Source organism: Lycium ferocissimum, chromosome 10, assembly GCF_029784015.1.
Source record: "Lycium ferocissimum isolate CSIRO_LF1 chromosome 10, AGI_CSIRO_Lferr_CH_V1, whole genome shotgun sequence".
Classification (NCBI taxonomy): Eukaryota; Viridiplantae; Streptophyta; class Magnoliopsida; order Solanales; family Solanaceae; genus Lycium; species Lycium ferocissimum.
In genome coordinates this window covers 41,584,809-41,599,523 of record NC_081351.1, presented here as the reverse complement: position 1 = coordinate 41,599,523, position 14,715 = coordinate 41,584,809, and the positions used below count along the sequence as shown (strand labels likewise).

Genomic DNA, 14,715 nt, shown 5'->3' with positions numbered 1-14,715 from the left:
CTCAAAAGAAATTTCTATCATACATATTATGCCATATGCATCTCAACTATTTTGTCCACTAGTGAATTTATCCGTGCTTCGCGCGGTTATAAAAATTTTCAAATCTATATTTAATATTTTCCTGATACTCTAATATTAACAAAATATCAAATATATTTTATGAAAACTAAAGTTAACTTAATTGGTTGAAATTATAAAAATCTTGTCAAATCTATATTTAATATTTTCCTGATACTCTAATATTAACAAAATATAAAATATATTTTATGAGAACTAAAGTTAACTTAATTTTTCTTAAAGTTAACTTAATTTTTCATTCAAAAGGTAATAATCCAAACATATAGAGTTTATAATTTTATTCACGTGCATTTTGTGAATCTTAAGTTTTGAAAAATTAAACCAAAAATCAAAACATCACTTGCATATTTATGTTTTGAGCAAATTAGAAAGCCGAATATTAAAAGTAACAACAATGGTAAACAAACTGGTTTGATTTCCCATTCGTAAGTTGACTTGAATATCCCAATTTCCAACATCTTGCAGATGTATTAAGATATGTTTTTTGTCTAAGCAAGTAGCTCAAAGTCATCCGGAGAGAGGAAAAAAAATCCAAATAAGGCTTTCACTTTAAATTAAAGATACATGAGCCTCAAGCACACATGAAATGAGCAAAAACTATCTGGTATCATGGATGACCAAACAATAACAGAAGAAAATAAACTTATGGTACAAACTTTTTCCCAAAAATCGTAACATGTTCAAAAATATTTTATGTACACTTTCAACATTTGAAGATATTGTTTTATTTTGTCACTTGTTAGTTAATACATGGTTTGAGACCACAAGCAAAACTAACGATCGCTGTATGAAGAGAAAATCTTGCCTAATAAATCTACTATCTACAAAAAATACTCAAATTAAATACCCAATTATGATTAAAAAAAAAAAAAAAACAGTGTCGAATTTGTACTCAACATGTTTGCTGGATATCATCATCAAGTTAAAAATGAACTTCTTCCACGCTCAAATTGTCAAATCAAGCTGAACCAAACTGTCAATGCGCACTCTGCTTTTCTCTAACTAGTGAATTGGTTCGCGCTTCGCGCGATTATAAAACTCTTATTTAATTTATGAAATATATTTTTTAATATCCAAATATCTAATATAGTTAGATCTTTTTAAGTCTTCACATTGAAATGGATTAGATTTTAGTCACTTAGTTTTATTCTTTTTCTTTATTTTTTTTTAACAATTAGGATTTTCATTATTCTAGAAATACTTGAAATTCATATAATAATATAATCTATATAGGTGAAACATTGTTTAAACGTAATTTTACTTTGTTTTTATTTTATGTATTTTAATCTCTTTATGTTGCTATGCTTATAAATTTTAACTATAATTGTCCTTGTTCATTTAATATATGAAGTATCTAGCTAACTTCTCATCTCTACCTTTCAAGAGCAACATTTTAACGCTTTTTTCTTTTAAAAAATCTTTAAAAAGGAAAATGCATAATAACGTCTACTACAAAAACAATAAGGAAAGGAAAGAAAAGCATACATATAAAATCTCTTCAATTAATTTTTGCCTTGTCTTTTTCCTCTCCTTTTGCCCTTTTTTCTTTTTATTTTCTTTTCTCTCTTCTTTCTTTCTTGCTTCCCCGCCCAATCAATATTTACCTTTTTCCTTTTCTTCTTTCATCGGAACATTACATTCTTTATAACCAACAACTTCACTCTAAAGATACTATTTTCCATCCTCGAAATCATACAAAAATGTCATAAAATCTAAAAAATTGCATGTTCTACGAATTCAACACACGACATCATAAAAAAAGGAGGGAGAATTCAAAATAAAACAAAATTTTCCAGCTTCAAGTTCATTGAGAATCCTTTTGACAATTGAGAACATTATCATTTACTAATTCTTTTCATTGAAAAGATGTAAAACTATTTAGTAAATCTAATTGTAAAATAACATCTTTACTTACTATCATTCATATATTTTTCAACCTTAGCCGTTAATATTTAAGCAACAAAAGCATTTTTACACTATCTATAAAATACAGGATAGAGAATGAAAAGTATAAATCGTTTAAAAAAAGAAATAGACAATAATTGGGTAAAACTTTAGTACCTGAAAACCCCCGCTTGCAGTCCAAGAAAGTTAATATTTATTAGACATCAAAAAAGAAAGAAGAAGAAACCAGAAATAGAAATCATAATAAGCTGCTAAAATAATAGTATTATCAAATCATCAAAAATAAATAAAAAATCACAGCCATGTATAAAGTATAGAGGAGGGTGTATCGCATCCACATATAAACACATTACTCACCTATTTTCCATCTGCAAAAAAAATCACAGCCATGTATAAAGTATAAAATAATATAATGTTCTAGAAACTTGTTAAAATAAAACAGAAACAGAGAGCCAAAAGAACTCACCGTGAAAGAGAAGGACAAAATTGGTTGGGTTAAGGAAGCAGTGATTAAATTTATACCATATGGTTGATAATGATTTTTTGTTAAGATATAATAATTATATGTAATCAAAGCTGAAAAAACTGAAACTTTTAAAGTACCCATTTATGGACTTTTTTATCGTGGTGCTGGTACAAACAAAAGGTTAAAAATTTATCACTTTCGGTTACTTTTTTACGAAATATTAAAGACAGAGAGGAATTTCAATAAATGTTATAACTGTCAAATAATGAGAGGATATATATTAATTATTTTGGAGGTTTTTATGACAAAAAATGAGGGTAAAAATTCAAAATTATGAGAAAAAAGATAAATAGTAAAGCTGGCCAATAAGACATGCCACATCATCGTGCCCATTCCTAGCTTTATTATTATATATAGATTCTTTTGAATATTAAAATAAAGAAAAGTCAAGGAAGAATTTGAGTACATGTAAGAATCTTTACAAAATATCCAAAGCAAAATTACATGTGTAAAGGGAAATATACAAGTTTGAAGCAAAAGCAATAAACAAAAATGTGCAAAAAAATTGAAACCAATAGAAAAACGAAGCGATATATCAACAAAGCTTAAAGATGTTTGGCTATATGTGCATAAATTTATAGGGAAGGTAGACTAATATTTTTAATGAGAATTAAGAAGTATTATAAATGTGCAAGATCATGTTCTACCGTTTCAAGCTTTTTCTATCCTAGAGATGGCCACAATTTATTTCAATCAATTTTTTTTTTTTTTTTTTTTTTTTTTTTTGCATTTTCTATGATATGTCCAACTAAAATGGCATTAAATTTTAGCATTAGACAAAAATTTTTTTTTTTTTTTAATTTGGTTCATATAAAAAACGAAATTTTTTTTTTTTTTTTTTTAATAAAAAAAAAAAAATTTGTCCTATTTCGTTGGACATTTCACGAAATAGGACAAATTTTTTTTTTTATTTCGTTTTTTAAATTCTTTTTTTTTTTTTTATTCCGTTTACACGAAATAGGAAAATCAATTTTTTTTTTTTTTTTTGCATTTCGTGATATGTCCAACGAAATAGCATTAAATTTTTTTTTTTTTTTTTTAATTTGGTTCATATAAAAAACGAAATTAAAAAAAAAAAAAAATTGTCCTATTTCGTTGGACATTTCACGAAATAGGAAAATTTTTTTTTTTTTTATTTCGTTTTTAAATTCTTTTTTTTTATTTCACAATTTCGTTTTTCATATAAAAAACGAAATTAAAAAAAAAAAAAAAATAGGAAAATCAAATTTTTTTTTTTTTTTTATTCCGTTTACACAAAAACGAAATAGGAAAATCTTTTTTTTTTTTTTTTTTTTTTTTTTTTGCATTTCGTGATATGTCCAACGAAATAGCATTAATTTTTTTTTTTTTTTTTAATTTTTTTTCATATAAAAAACGAAATTAAAAAAAAATTTTTTTTTTTTTTGCTATTTCGTTGACTAGTCCAACGAAATAGGATAAAAAAATTTTTTTTTTTTTTTTTTTTTTAAAAAATAAAAAAAAAAAATTTTTTTGTGTAAACGAAATAGGACAATTTTTTTTTTTTATTTTTTTTTTGTTAAACGAAATAAAAAAAAAAATTATTTCGTTTACACAAAAACGAAATAGGAAAATATAATAATATTTTTTTTTTTTTTTTTTTTTGTATTTCGTGTTACTACTAACGAAATAGCATTAAATTTTTTTTTTATTTGGTTCAACGAAAAAAAAAATGAAAAAATTTTGTCCTATTTCGTTGGACTAAAAAAAATAAAAAAATTATATATTTTTTATCCTATTTCGTTGGTAGTCCAACGAAATAGGACAAATTTTTTATTTTTTTTAATTTCGTTTTTTGTATAAACGAAATAATTTTTTTTTATTTCGTTTATACAAAAACGAAATAGGAAAATATAATTTTTTTTTTTGTATTTCGTTTATATAAAAACGAAATAGGAAAATAATATATATATTTTTTTTTTTTGCATTTCGTTTATATTCATCGTATTCGATTATCTAAATCTCAAACTAACTAACTTCATTAATGTCTAAAAAACCTTTTTTCGGCGGATGATTTTAAAAAAAAACATAAAGCAGAGGGGAGTTGGACTACGACACTGTGAACTGTGGGGCTTGAACTACGACGCTCTCGGATGGGAGGGGGGAAATCGCTCACTCGATAATGAAGATGGACGAGATGGAGAGGAAGATGAAGATGAAGATGAAGACGATAGCATTAGCGTCATTCCTGAGACTGACGAAGATTAGAATATTTACATTAATAAGATATCGTTTATATTTTTAATGAAGTCGGATTTATTTAGTTGAAATTCAAATTGAAATAACATTGAAAAATGAAAAAGGTACAAATACAACACTTAACTAGCCGACATAACAACAGAAAATGCTTATGGAAAATCATCTTCATCAGACATTTCGCAGTCTGAGTTCCAATCAGGGGTAACATATAACCCCAATCTGTGTCCCTCCAAACGCAACCATCGCAAACGCATCCTATTATTTTCTTCGCGAATGCGGTTCAAAGCAAGATTCAATTCTTGGGGTGATGTGAGCGGCATGCCTATTGCACGGCGTTTTGGACGATGTAGGCCACGACTTCTTAAATCGGTCTCAATATTATGAGCTTCATCCAGGCGGTAGTTCCATTCTCTCCTCATCTTGCTAATGTATTGTCTATTGTAGCGCTCGCTCGGATTAAGCGAGTACTCAAATTCACGTTCCAAAACCCATTTCCTACCCATTGACTCAAAAATGTCACCTGGGTGATATGTCATTGGGCCGCGTTGCCGAAGAATGGATTCCACGATGACATTTTGAAAGAGTTTGTTTTAGCGTGGTGAGATGAATGAGGTATTATGGAAGACTATTTATAGAAAAATACATGGTGCGTAAAGGTCTAAACCCCACATGCAATTTTCGTATTTATTAAAAAAACAATTCATATAGAAGTCTAATTAGTCGAAAAACACCATAATTCATATTGACGGAATATATGTCGCTATAATAAGTCATATATAAGTCTAAATAGTCATAGATACACAATAAATATTTTTGTTCATTTCTATTGGTTCAATCAGTTTCAGACGAGCATTGAATAGTTGTCAAAATAATATCTTTTACATTTCGTGACTTAATTTGCGAAATTTTTTACTTTTCTCCGCTTATAAATATTGTCCTATCTTTACCTATGGTATATCCTTCGTCTTTCAATTTTCTTTTATCCATCTCATATCTTTCATCTATTGTTTTTTCTCTTATCTCTGTTTCATATCCTTCAACTTTTATTTTTTCTCTCATATATTTCATAAAAGATGACGGAAACTCATGTTAAAGTGTATTTATTTTGGGGTGGTGAAGTTGTGTATGAAGCGAGGTTCGGTTAGATACAACCGTGGTCCCGAAATAGGGCAAAGGTTTCCAATTTCCCTAAAATATGATCGTCGCAACGCGTCTTAAGGAGTAAAATGTTCGTAAATGATCCTGAATTATCGGTGGTTATAACCGGACGATGTCCAAGTTCATTTACAGCCGATGGTTCACCAATTTATGGTGAGATGCCAATTACGGACGATGAATCTTTATCGTCATTTCTTCGTTGTCCTGAGATTTTTAAAAATCACATATGCATAGCGGCGCTTGACATGTATGCTACAGTTCAACGCTCTACCCAAGTCGAAGTACCGACCGACAATGAGTTCGATTTTGGAGGTACTACCTATCTCCCAAGTTTGAATATTGGTTTTTCAAGGGGTGTAGTTCAACAACAAACAATTGTAGGATTTGGTAGTCAGTCAAATGATACAACTAATTATGGTAGACAAGTATGATGGTATGGCTTCAACGCACGATCATAACTTTGATTGGAGTGGACGAATTGTGAGACGGGTGGACCAAATAATACTACTACGCAATTGCATAATTTGAATTGTAATGTACGACACCCTTCACATCCGGCCCAAGCGAATTGGACAGTGATAGGTAAATATAATCATATTTTATTCACTTTATTCATGGATTGTATAATTGTATTTGACTTGTAAATTCTATGAATTTTTCTTATTTATAGGCATAACAATTTTGAAGATAACCCCACGTTGACTCAGCTCACACAAATTGTGAGCAATAACGATTTAGCTAATGATATAATAAATGAGTCGGATAGCGATAGTCCATTAGATCATGAAGGGACGGACGATGATCAATCGTCGCCGACGGTGACGATTCTGATGAAGATGTTGCGGCCCCCAGTAATGTTAGTGTAAATTATCATTCAAATGTGATCCCATATTTGGATAATACAGAAGAAGTAGAACCGGAAGATTTTGCATACATGAGAGATAACGGGTCTGTTCGAGCTGCACTTTGGAATTCCAGTAATCCTAAAGTTATCAAATCAGGTTAGTTTGGTGCGACTAATTTTTTTAATAATATATTATTTTTGAATTTTGTGATTTTAATTGGTGTAATTAAGAATTGATATTTTTTCTTGTACATGCAAATAGGTATGTTATTTCACAACAAGAAGCAAATGAAAGGTGCGGTGAGACTCTATAATATAGCCCACAAAAAAGAATATAAAACAGATCAAGCCAAAGGTACATTTTGGAAGGTTATTTGCAAGCGGCATGAGGAAGGTTGTAGTTGGATGATCCGTTTTTCGTTGATCGGAAGTGGTATGTGGAAAGCAGGAAAAATGATTGAGCCACATAATTGTGATACGGATGATTATACAGAGGATCATTTCAATTTGAATAGCAACATCATTGCTACTTCGTTGATACCATATGTTATGATCAATGCACAAATCAGTATTAAGTTTGTTCAGGAAACTATAAAAGGCATTCATCACTATACTCCTAGTTATAGAAAAGCGCAAAAAGGCGTAAGAAAGCTTTTGAGATGGTGTATGGTGATTTCGAAGGTTCTTTTAGGGCATTGCCTCGATACATGGCTGCCCTAGAACATTTCAATCCCGGCACTATTGTTGAGTGGACACACGAGTCAACTACAATGCAAGGCGAACACATCTTCAAGTATCTTTTCGGGCCTTTAAACCAAGTATCGATGGATTCAAAAGTTGCAGGCCGGTCATCTCAATAGATGGCACCCATGTCTATGGTAAGTATGAGATGAAATTGTTGATTCTTTGTTGGCATTGATGCAAACGGAAATATTTTTCCACTTGCATATGCTATAGTTGCACGTGAGAGCTATGAGTCATGGACTTGGTTTCTCGGTTTATTATGGAGACATGTTGTTTGTGATAGAAAAGGCATTGGACTAATTTCGACCGTCACCAAGGGATCTTGCAATGTGTAATGACACATGAATGGTTACGACCACCCACCACACATCATAGATTTTGTGTTCGACATTTAAAAAGCAACTTTAACAAAAAGTTTCTTAACTCTGATCTTGAGAAGCTAATGTGGTTGGCTGCTACAGAGCACCAGAAGAAGAAATACCAAATGAGGATGCAACAAATCAAAACTTTGTCACCTGCAGCGCATATGTGGTTAAGCGAGCTTCCGAAGGAAAAATGGACATTGTATAAGGACGGTGGTTATAGGTGGGGGGCTATGACGACAAATGTCTCGAGTCTTACAATGGTTTATTGAAGAAAGCCCGTGGATTGCCTCATTCGCCATGGTTCGCTTGACCTTTAAAAATCTTGTTGATCATTTTGTTAAAAGAAGCGCCCTTCTTGTCGCTCTGCTAATGGTAAATAAGAAGACTTGGCCGCCCGGTGTTGATAAGAAGTTCCATGAATATTGGGATAGGGCCGCCATGCACACTGATATGATGAACTACAACATTGTGACTGGGGTCTTCGAGATTCGACATTTGCACACGAAGGTAAGGGTGGAAATGTCCATAAAGTCTCGAGAATGGAAAAAAATGTTCGTGTGGGAAATGGAAAAACTACCACATGCCATGTTCCCATGCAATTAAATTTATCGGATCCGTAAAATTCAGCCTAAGGACTATGTTAGCAAGTACTACGGTTGTAGGTATTACAAGCAAACATACGGTGGAAAGTTTTCTCCCTTGGGTGATGAGGCATATTGGCTGCAAGTCCCTTCGTTTAATTGCAAACACGCATACGAGCGAACACGGAGCCGAGAGAACAACTAGAAGGAGGAATGAAATGGATATTGCTCCTGCTCGCATGGCTAGGAGGTGTGGAACTTGCAGGCAAACCGGTCATAACAAAAATCGTTGCCCCAATCGTACTCAGTAGTTGTTGTTGCTTGTTTTTCGTTAAGTTTTTTCATGAGTTCTATGTTATTGTTATTTTATGTAATCTTTGTTATCTTATGTAATCTTCAATAATATGTTGTCGTCCTTCAATAATATGTTGTCGTCCTTACTTTAAAATATAAACGGTTCGTATTGTATAGTTTAATTTTGTCTTTAATTTAACGATTATTGTTGGATAGAACTTACACAACACTTTATTGAATGAACATAAAATTACATTATAATTGAAAATTAAAAAACATAACACATAGTTGGTCTAAGGGAGTTCGTTAGGCATGTCATCATCCGATTTGTAAAGTTCGTGTGCTAAAACACTTGCTCTTTCATGTTCTGTTAGCGTGCGATTTGTTGCTGCAGCTTGTTCTTCAGCGAGCTTAAGGATATAGTACCTACAACGTCTCACCAACATCCTATTATTCTCCTTTCGAATTTGTTTCACAGCTATCTCATATTCTACCATATCCCTGCGTTCCATCCACACAGAGAATCGACGTGGCTTGGGTGCCCCAGTTGCTCAAGCTCATTCATGAGCATATTTGACTCATGGTACCTATGCTCCCATTCACGGCGTAATCCGCGAGTACTCACATGGATCTGATTTTTTCAAAGCATCCGAAAATCATCCTCTCGTTCGTCAAGCATGTGCGGGTTGTACATGTCCATCTCAAAATCATATGGATCCCATGTTCCCCAGTCGCTGTTGGGTGACTCTGAACTTGAGCTATCATTTCTGTTTTCCGGGAATGCCCAAGCAAAAGGTGAGGAAGAGCTTCCAGGAGTGTTCTCTTTTTTGTTCGACATTTTTTAGATAGTAAATGGATTTTTAAGTCTCAGTCGAAGATTTTGGATAATTTGCGAAATGCAAAATAAAAAAAAATGGCTCTTGCTTGTAAACGCTCACCCGAAGATAACAATGACCGGTTAGAGTTCTTTATAATGTAAATTTTGTTGCATTTCGTTGCATATGCACCGAAAATGTAAAATAAAAAATTGGAGTAATCCAAGTTTATAAATAACTTTTCGTCATGTTGTTATATATCTTCTCCAAGCATTATTGCATACGTTAAAAAGAAGCTAAAAAGGAAGCTAGTTAGTAGGTTTCAATTCATTTTAAGAATCTTGGCAGAAGCATTGTACACTTATTTAATTTTCTCCAAGCATTATTGCATACGTTAAGAAGAAGCTAAAAAGGAAGCTAGTTAGTAGGTTTCAATTCATTTTAAGAATCTTGGCAGAAGCATTGTACACTTATCTTTTCCAAGCATTGTTGCATACTTTAAGAATCATTGTTGTTATATATCTTTTATATTTCGTTGCATACTTTGCGAAATGCAGGGCCATTTTTTTTAGCATGGACAAGTCAAATCCCAATTTTTTTTTACACGGATTCCTTGGTCTTGGGCGTTGAAAGAGCTAACATTTTCTTACAATTGCATTCATCCAATTTATAAATAACTTTTCGTCATAGACTTGTCAAATTTAAGTTTTTTATATTTTTTCAATTGACCGACCTTGCGAAATGCAAGGATAAAAAATTGTAAAAAATTGTCAAAAGCTTTCAATAGCTTGTACAAGTCAAAAGCTAAAAAAAAAGCATTGTCAAAAGTCAAAAGCTAAAAAAAAAGCTAGTTAGTAGGTTTCAATTCATTTTAAGAATCTTGGCAGAAGCATTGTACACTTATTTAATCTTCTCCAAGCATTATTGCATACGTTAAGAAGAAGCTAAAAAGGAAACTAGTTAGTAGGTTTCAATTCATTTTAAGAATCTTGGCAGAAGCATTGTACACTTATTTAATTTTCTCCAAGCATTATTGCATACGTTAAGAAGAAGCTAAAAAAAAAAAATTGTTGCATACTTTAAGAATCATTGTTGTCCTTCAGAAGCATTGTCAATAGTTTTCCTTCTATTTTTTTTTTTTTTTTACTTGGAAATGTATTCCTTTTATTTTTACATGGACAAGTCAAATCCAATTTTTTTTAAGAATCTTGTCAGAATTTATATTTTATTGCATACGTTAAGAAGAAGCTTAAAAGGAAGCTAGTTAGTAGGTTTCAATTCATTTTAAGAATCTTGGCAGAAGCATTGTACACTTATTTAATCTTCTCCAAGCATTATTGCATACCTTAAGAAGAAGCTAAAAAGGAAACTAGTTAGTAGGTTGCATTATTGCATACGTTAAGAAGCTAAAAAGCTAAAAAGGAAAAAGCATTGTTGCATACTTTAAGAATCATTAAGAATCATTGTTGTCCTTCAGAAGCATTGTCAATAGTTTTCCTTTTTTTTTTTTTTTTTACTTGGAAATGTATTCCTTTTATTTTTACATGGACAAGTCAAATCCAATTTTTTTTTTTTAAGAATCTTGTCGAATTTATATTTCATTGCATACTTTGCGAAATGCAAAGCTAAAAAATTTGACAAGTTAGAAGCTAAAAAAGAAGCTAGTTAATAGCTTTCAATTCATTTTAAGAATCTTGGCATTGTACACTTATTTAAAACATTATTGCACTTATCTTTTGCAAGCATTCTTGCATACTTTACGAATCTTGCCTTGGAAATGGATTGTTAAAGTTTTTACATGTACAAGTCAAAAGCTAACAAAGAAGCTACTCAATAGCTTTCTTGGTAGAAACATTATTGCACTTATCTTTTGCAAGCATTCTTGCATACTTTACGAATTCATTTTAACAATCTTGGCAGAAGCTTGTTAACATTTTCTTACAATTGCATTTATCCAATTTATAAATAATCGGACTACTTCAACCAAAAAAATAATAAACTTTCAACCAATATTCATCGTATTCGATTATCTATATCTCAATCTAACTAACTTCATTAATGTCTAAAAAACCTTTTTTCCGCGGATGGTTTTAAAAAAAAAAACATAAAGGAGAGGGGAGTTGGATTATAGCGCTATGAACTGTGGGGCTTGGACTACGACGCTCTCGGATGGGAGGGGGGAAATCGCTAACTCGATAATTCATATTGACGAAATACACCATAATTCATATTGACGAAATATATGTCGCTATAATAAGTCATATATAAGTCTAAATAGCCATAGATACACAATAAATTTTCAAAATAAGTTGTTAAAGCTCCTCATGCATCCCTACTTGTGCATCTTTTCCTCCCACCAGTGCCACATTGTGTTGGACGGCGATCCCTACGAGATCTGCGCGGAGGAACCGCCTCATGCATCCCTTCCGCACCCTATAAATATCATACAACATAAAAGTTACTTTTTAATGCGACACTTAAATTATATATATAAAAATTTAAATTCAAAATGAACCTGTGCCTCTAAGTCCTGAACGTCTGGCGTAGGTGCATATGCATCATTAAAACTGAGTCTCCTTCCATCATAGGGAAAATTAGCTGGAGGTCGAGATGAGGTACTAGTCTGAGGAACTTGGAAAAGGAGGTTGTCCAAAGCCTGTTGGCTCCAAGGTTGTGAGGAACTGCTAAATGGGGTGAAACCTTGTAATGTTGATGATGCTTGTGGAGTGACCATATTAGATGAGTTATATGGAGTCTCCGACTGAATCATAGATGGGCCAGAAAATTCCATCGACGGATAATATGGGCTAGGTAAATTCGTATGTGGTTCATGTGGACAGGATGGGTGATATGAGGTGGGTAAATTCGTAGGTGGATGATAGGAAGCAGTCATAGATGGGCCGACATTACAACAGAATGAATGAGCCGGGTCTGGGTGTGGCGCTAGATCGTCAACTTGATCGTCATCAATAAGCTGGTTCGCCACCTGACCTCGACCCCGTGGGTTACCAGCACGACGTACATTTGCACGATCCCGACGACTAGTTGGCAACTTAGGCGGTGCCACATAAACTGCTGATGGTATGTAATCGGGATCAAATGTCAACCTCGTCCCCATTGCAGCAGCATTCAGACACTCAGTCGACATGTTAATAAACCTTTGCATCAATGCATTCATACCCTGAGAATCTGAAGGCCACTCTGACGGAGCTTCTTGAACACTGTAAGCCAAATGTCTAACTTTATGAATTCCACGCGCCTACAAAAAAATATATAACAAACAGTGACGTAAGAAAGCCATTTATTGGCAAAAAGAAATTAATATGTATCATAAACGTATAGTTATTAATATTACTATAATATTTAATACATATGGTACACATGTATTTGTATGTAAATCGGTTCCAAATCCTTTATATGATGATTTAATTAGAAAATATAATTAAATTACTTTCATAATCATGGTCAATGTATTATTATACATTCTTTTTGCTAAATAACGAAAGAGATAAAGTATAAAAATTGAAGCACCTAGGTTAAGAGAATCATGGTAAATTTGCCTGAATAATGGCATTGGATGAGATCTGTAGTAAGTCAAATTCTTAGACTATTTTTCAAGATATATTAATTAGTAGTAGCAGTAATTTTGTTTCTACTCAAATGTTAGAAAACTATATAGTACATCATTAACTGTCTATTTAACTTGACATGCACCAAAAGTTACATACCAGTGCTTCATGCCTCCCTGCGAGGTGTTGGTATCCCCTATCCACGGTATGTTCTGGATTTCCTATCAAAGTGCGGGAGTACCTCCGGTACCAACGAAAATATTCAGAATCCGGTCCGGGAGCTACAGTAGCATATGGTGCTTCAACTATTAGTTCCCGACGGCGTTCCCACCAATATTCAGCTGCCTCAAAACTTTCCCTCATCTCCTGACTTACCGTAAATCGCTTGTCCAGTGAAAAGTGAAATGGTCTATGTGGGGGGAGTGGTCCGGGAACAGACTGCTCCCTACCAAATTGTCGGTTGACCCGACCCACCATGTGCCACTCTCGGTAGATTCCACAAATGAGTGGCAACTGCGCCATCCAAATGTCTTGACCACGTCGGCACCACTCCGGAAGTCCATCATTGATGGCCTCTGTATAAGGCTCCCACACAAACTATGATAGCAAAAATATTATACAGTCATTTATAATTTATAAGACAAATTATACATTTTGTCATTACAACAAACATCCATTATGCATTTTCAGTTAAGTAAAGATTAGAACATTCAAGCAATTTCCTTCCTTCCAAATACACAAAATTTCATCATTTCCAAATCGTGCAAATGAAGAATCAAAAATACTCAATAGTAGAAAGCGTATCATGACCAAATCCTTGCTAGAAGCACTTTCTTTTTTATTCAGTTCCAAAGCATAACAAGAACATGCTACAATGGATTTTGATGGAAATAAAAACAAAATAAAATAGTTTAGTAACCTTCTAGCCATTAAAACAAACCTAGACAAAATACTAATTATGCTAAAAGAAGAAAAGCTAATAAAAAATATCACAACCAGTAGCAAGTTGTAGCAAATTAGCTATAACAAATTAAAACAAAATCAACCCATTATCACAGTACGAGTTAGCAAAAAATGAACAAATCTATAAAAACTCTATTGTTGTTATATTTTTCACATTTCTTATCAAAAAAATTTAAAAGGAAAAATACCTGATCATCAGTTAGGTTGTCTAAAACATCTCTACAAATTACTAGCACGGCTCGTGCCTCGCTTTCACGAGCTCCACGCCGAGTCCACTTCTGCGCAAATACAATATCTCGTTCGTTTACTCTTGGAGGACGAAGTAATGGCTGCATCGGGATTATTCGCTCCCAAGCCCAAACTTGTATAAGTAAATTTAAATATATAAATATTTTTTGAATTAAATAAAATAACCCAAAAATACACATGAAAATTGTGTTGTTATGGTTGGGTTCCGATAATGCTCTAATATTGTCGTGCAAGCCATTCGACAATATTATAATTTTTAATGATTTATTATACAAATTATAACACTAGGAAATCTAAAATATTATTTAAAAGATAGCGAGAGAAGTTGACTATATAAACGTGTATCAAGCAATACTTTTAAATTGTTAGCGTGATAACTCAAGGAAATATGGTTAGCTGACATTTAT

At 32.4% G+C, this 14,715-nt stretch overlaps 2 protein-coding genes across 2 annotated transcripts; one reads left to right on the top strand and one right to left on the bottom strand.

The window, feature by feature from the left end:
- The first annotated feature begins 6,711 nt into the window (after positions 1-6,711).
- On the top strand, positions 6,712-7,461 carry LOC132032564 (uncharacterized). Its single transcript, XM_059422198.1, has 2 exons — positions 6,712-6,885; positions 6,991-7,461. Exons 1-2 carry the CDS (start codon positions 6,819-6,821, stop codon positions 7,446-7,448), a joined length of 525 nt encoding a protein of 174 aa, XP_059278181.1. The 5' UTR covers positions 6,712-6,818; the 3' UTR covers positions 7,449-7,461.
- Positions 7,462-11,523: 4,062 nt separating this feature from the next.
- Positions 11,524-14,504, bottom strand: LOC132035454 (uncharacterized). Its single transcript, XM_059425736.1, has 4 exons — positions 14,248-14,504; positions 13,256-13,693; positions 12,043-12,786; positions 11,524-11,960 (listed from the first exon to the last, which is right to left on the bottom strand). The coding sequence occupies exons 1-4, from the start codon at positions 14,485-14,487 to the stop codon at positions 11,850-11,852; spliced, it is 1,533 nt and encodes a 510-aa protein (XP_059281719.1). The 5' UTR covers positions 14,488-14,504; the 3' UTR covers positions 11,524-11,849.
- Between the last annotated feature and the right edge of the window lie 211 nt (positions 14,505-14,715).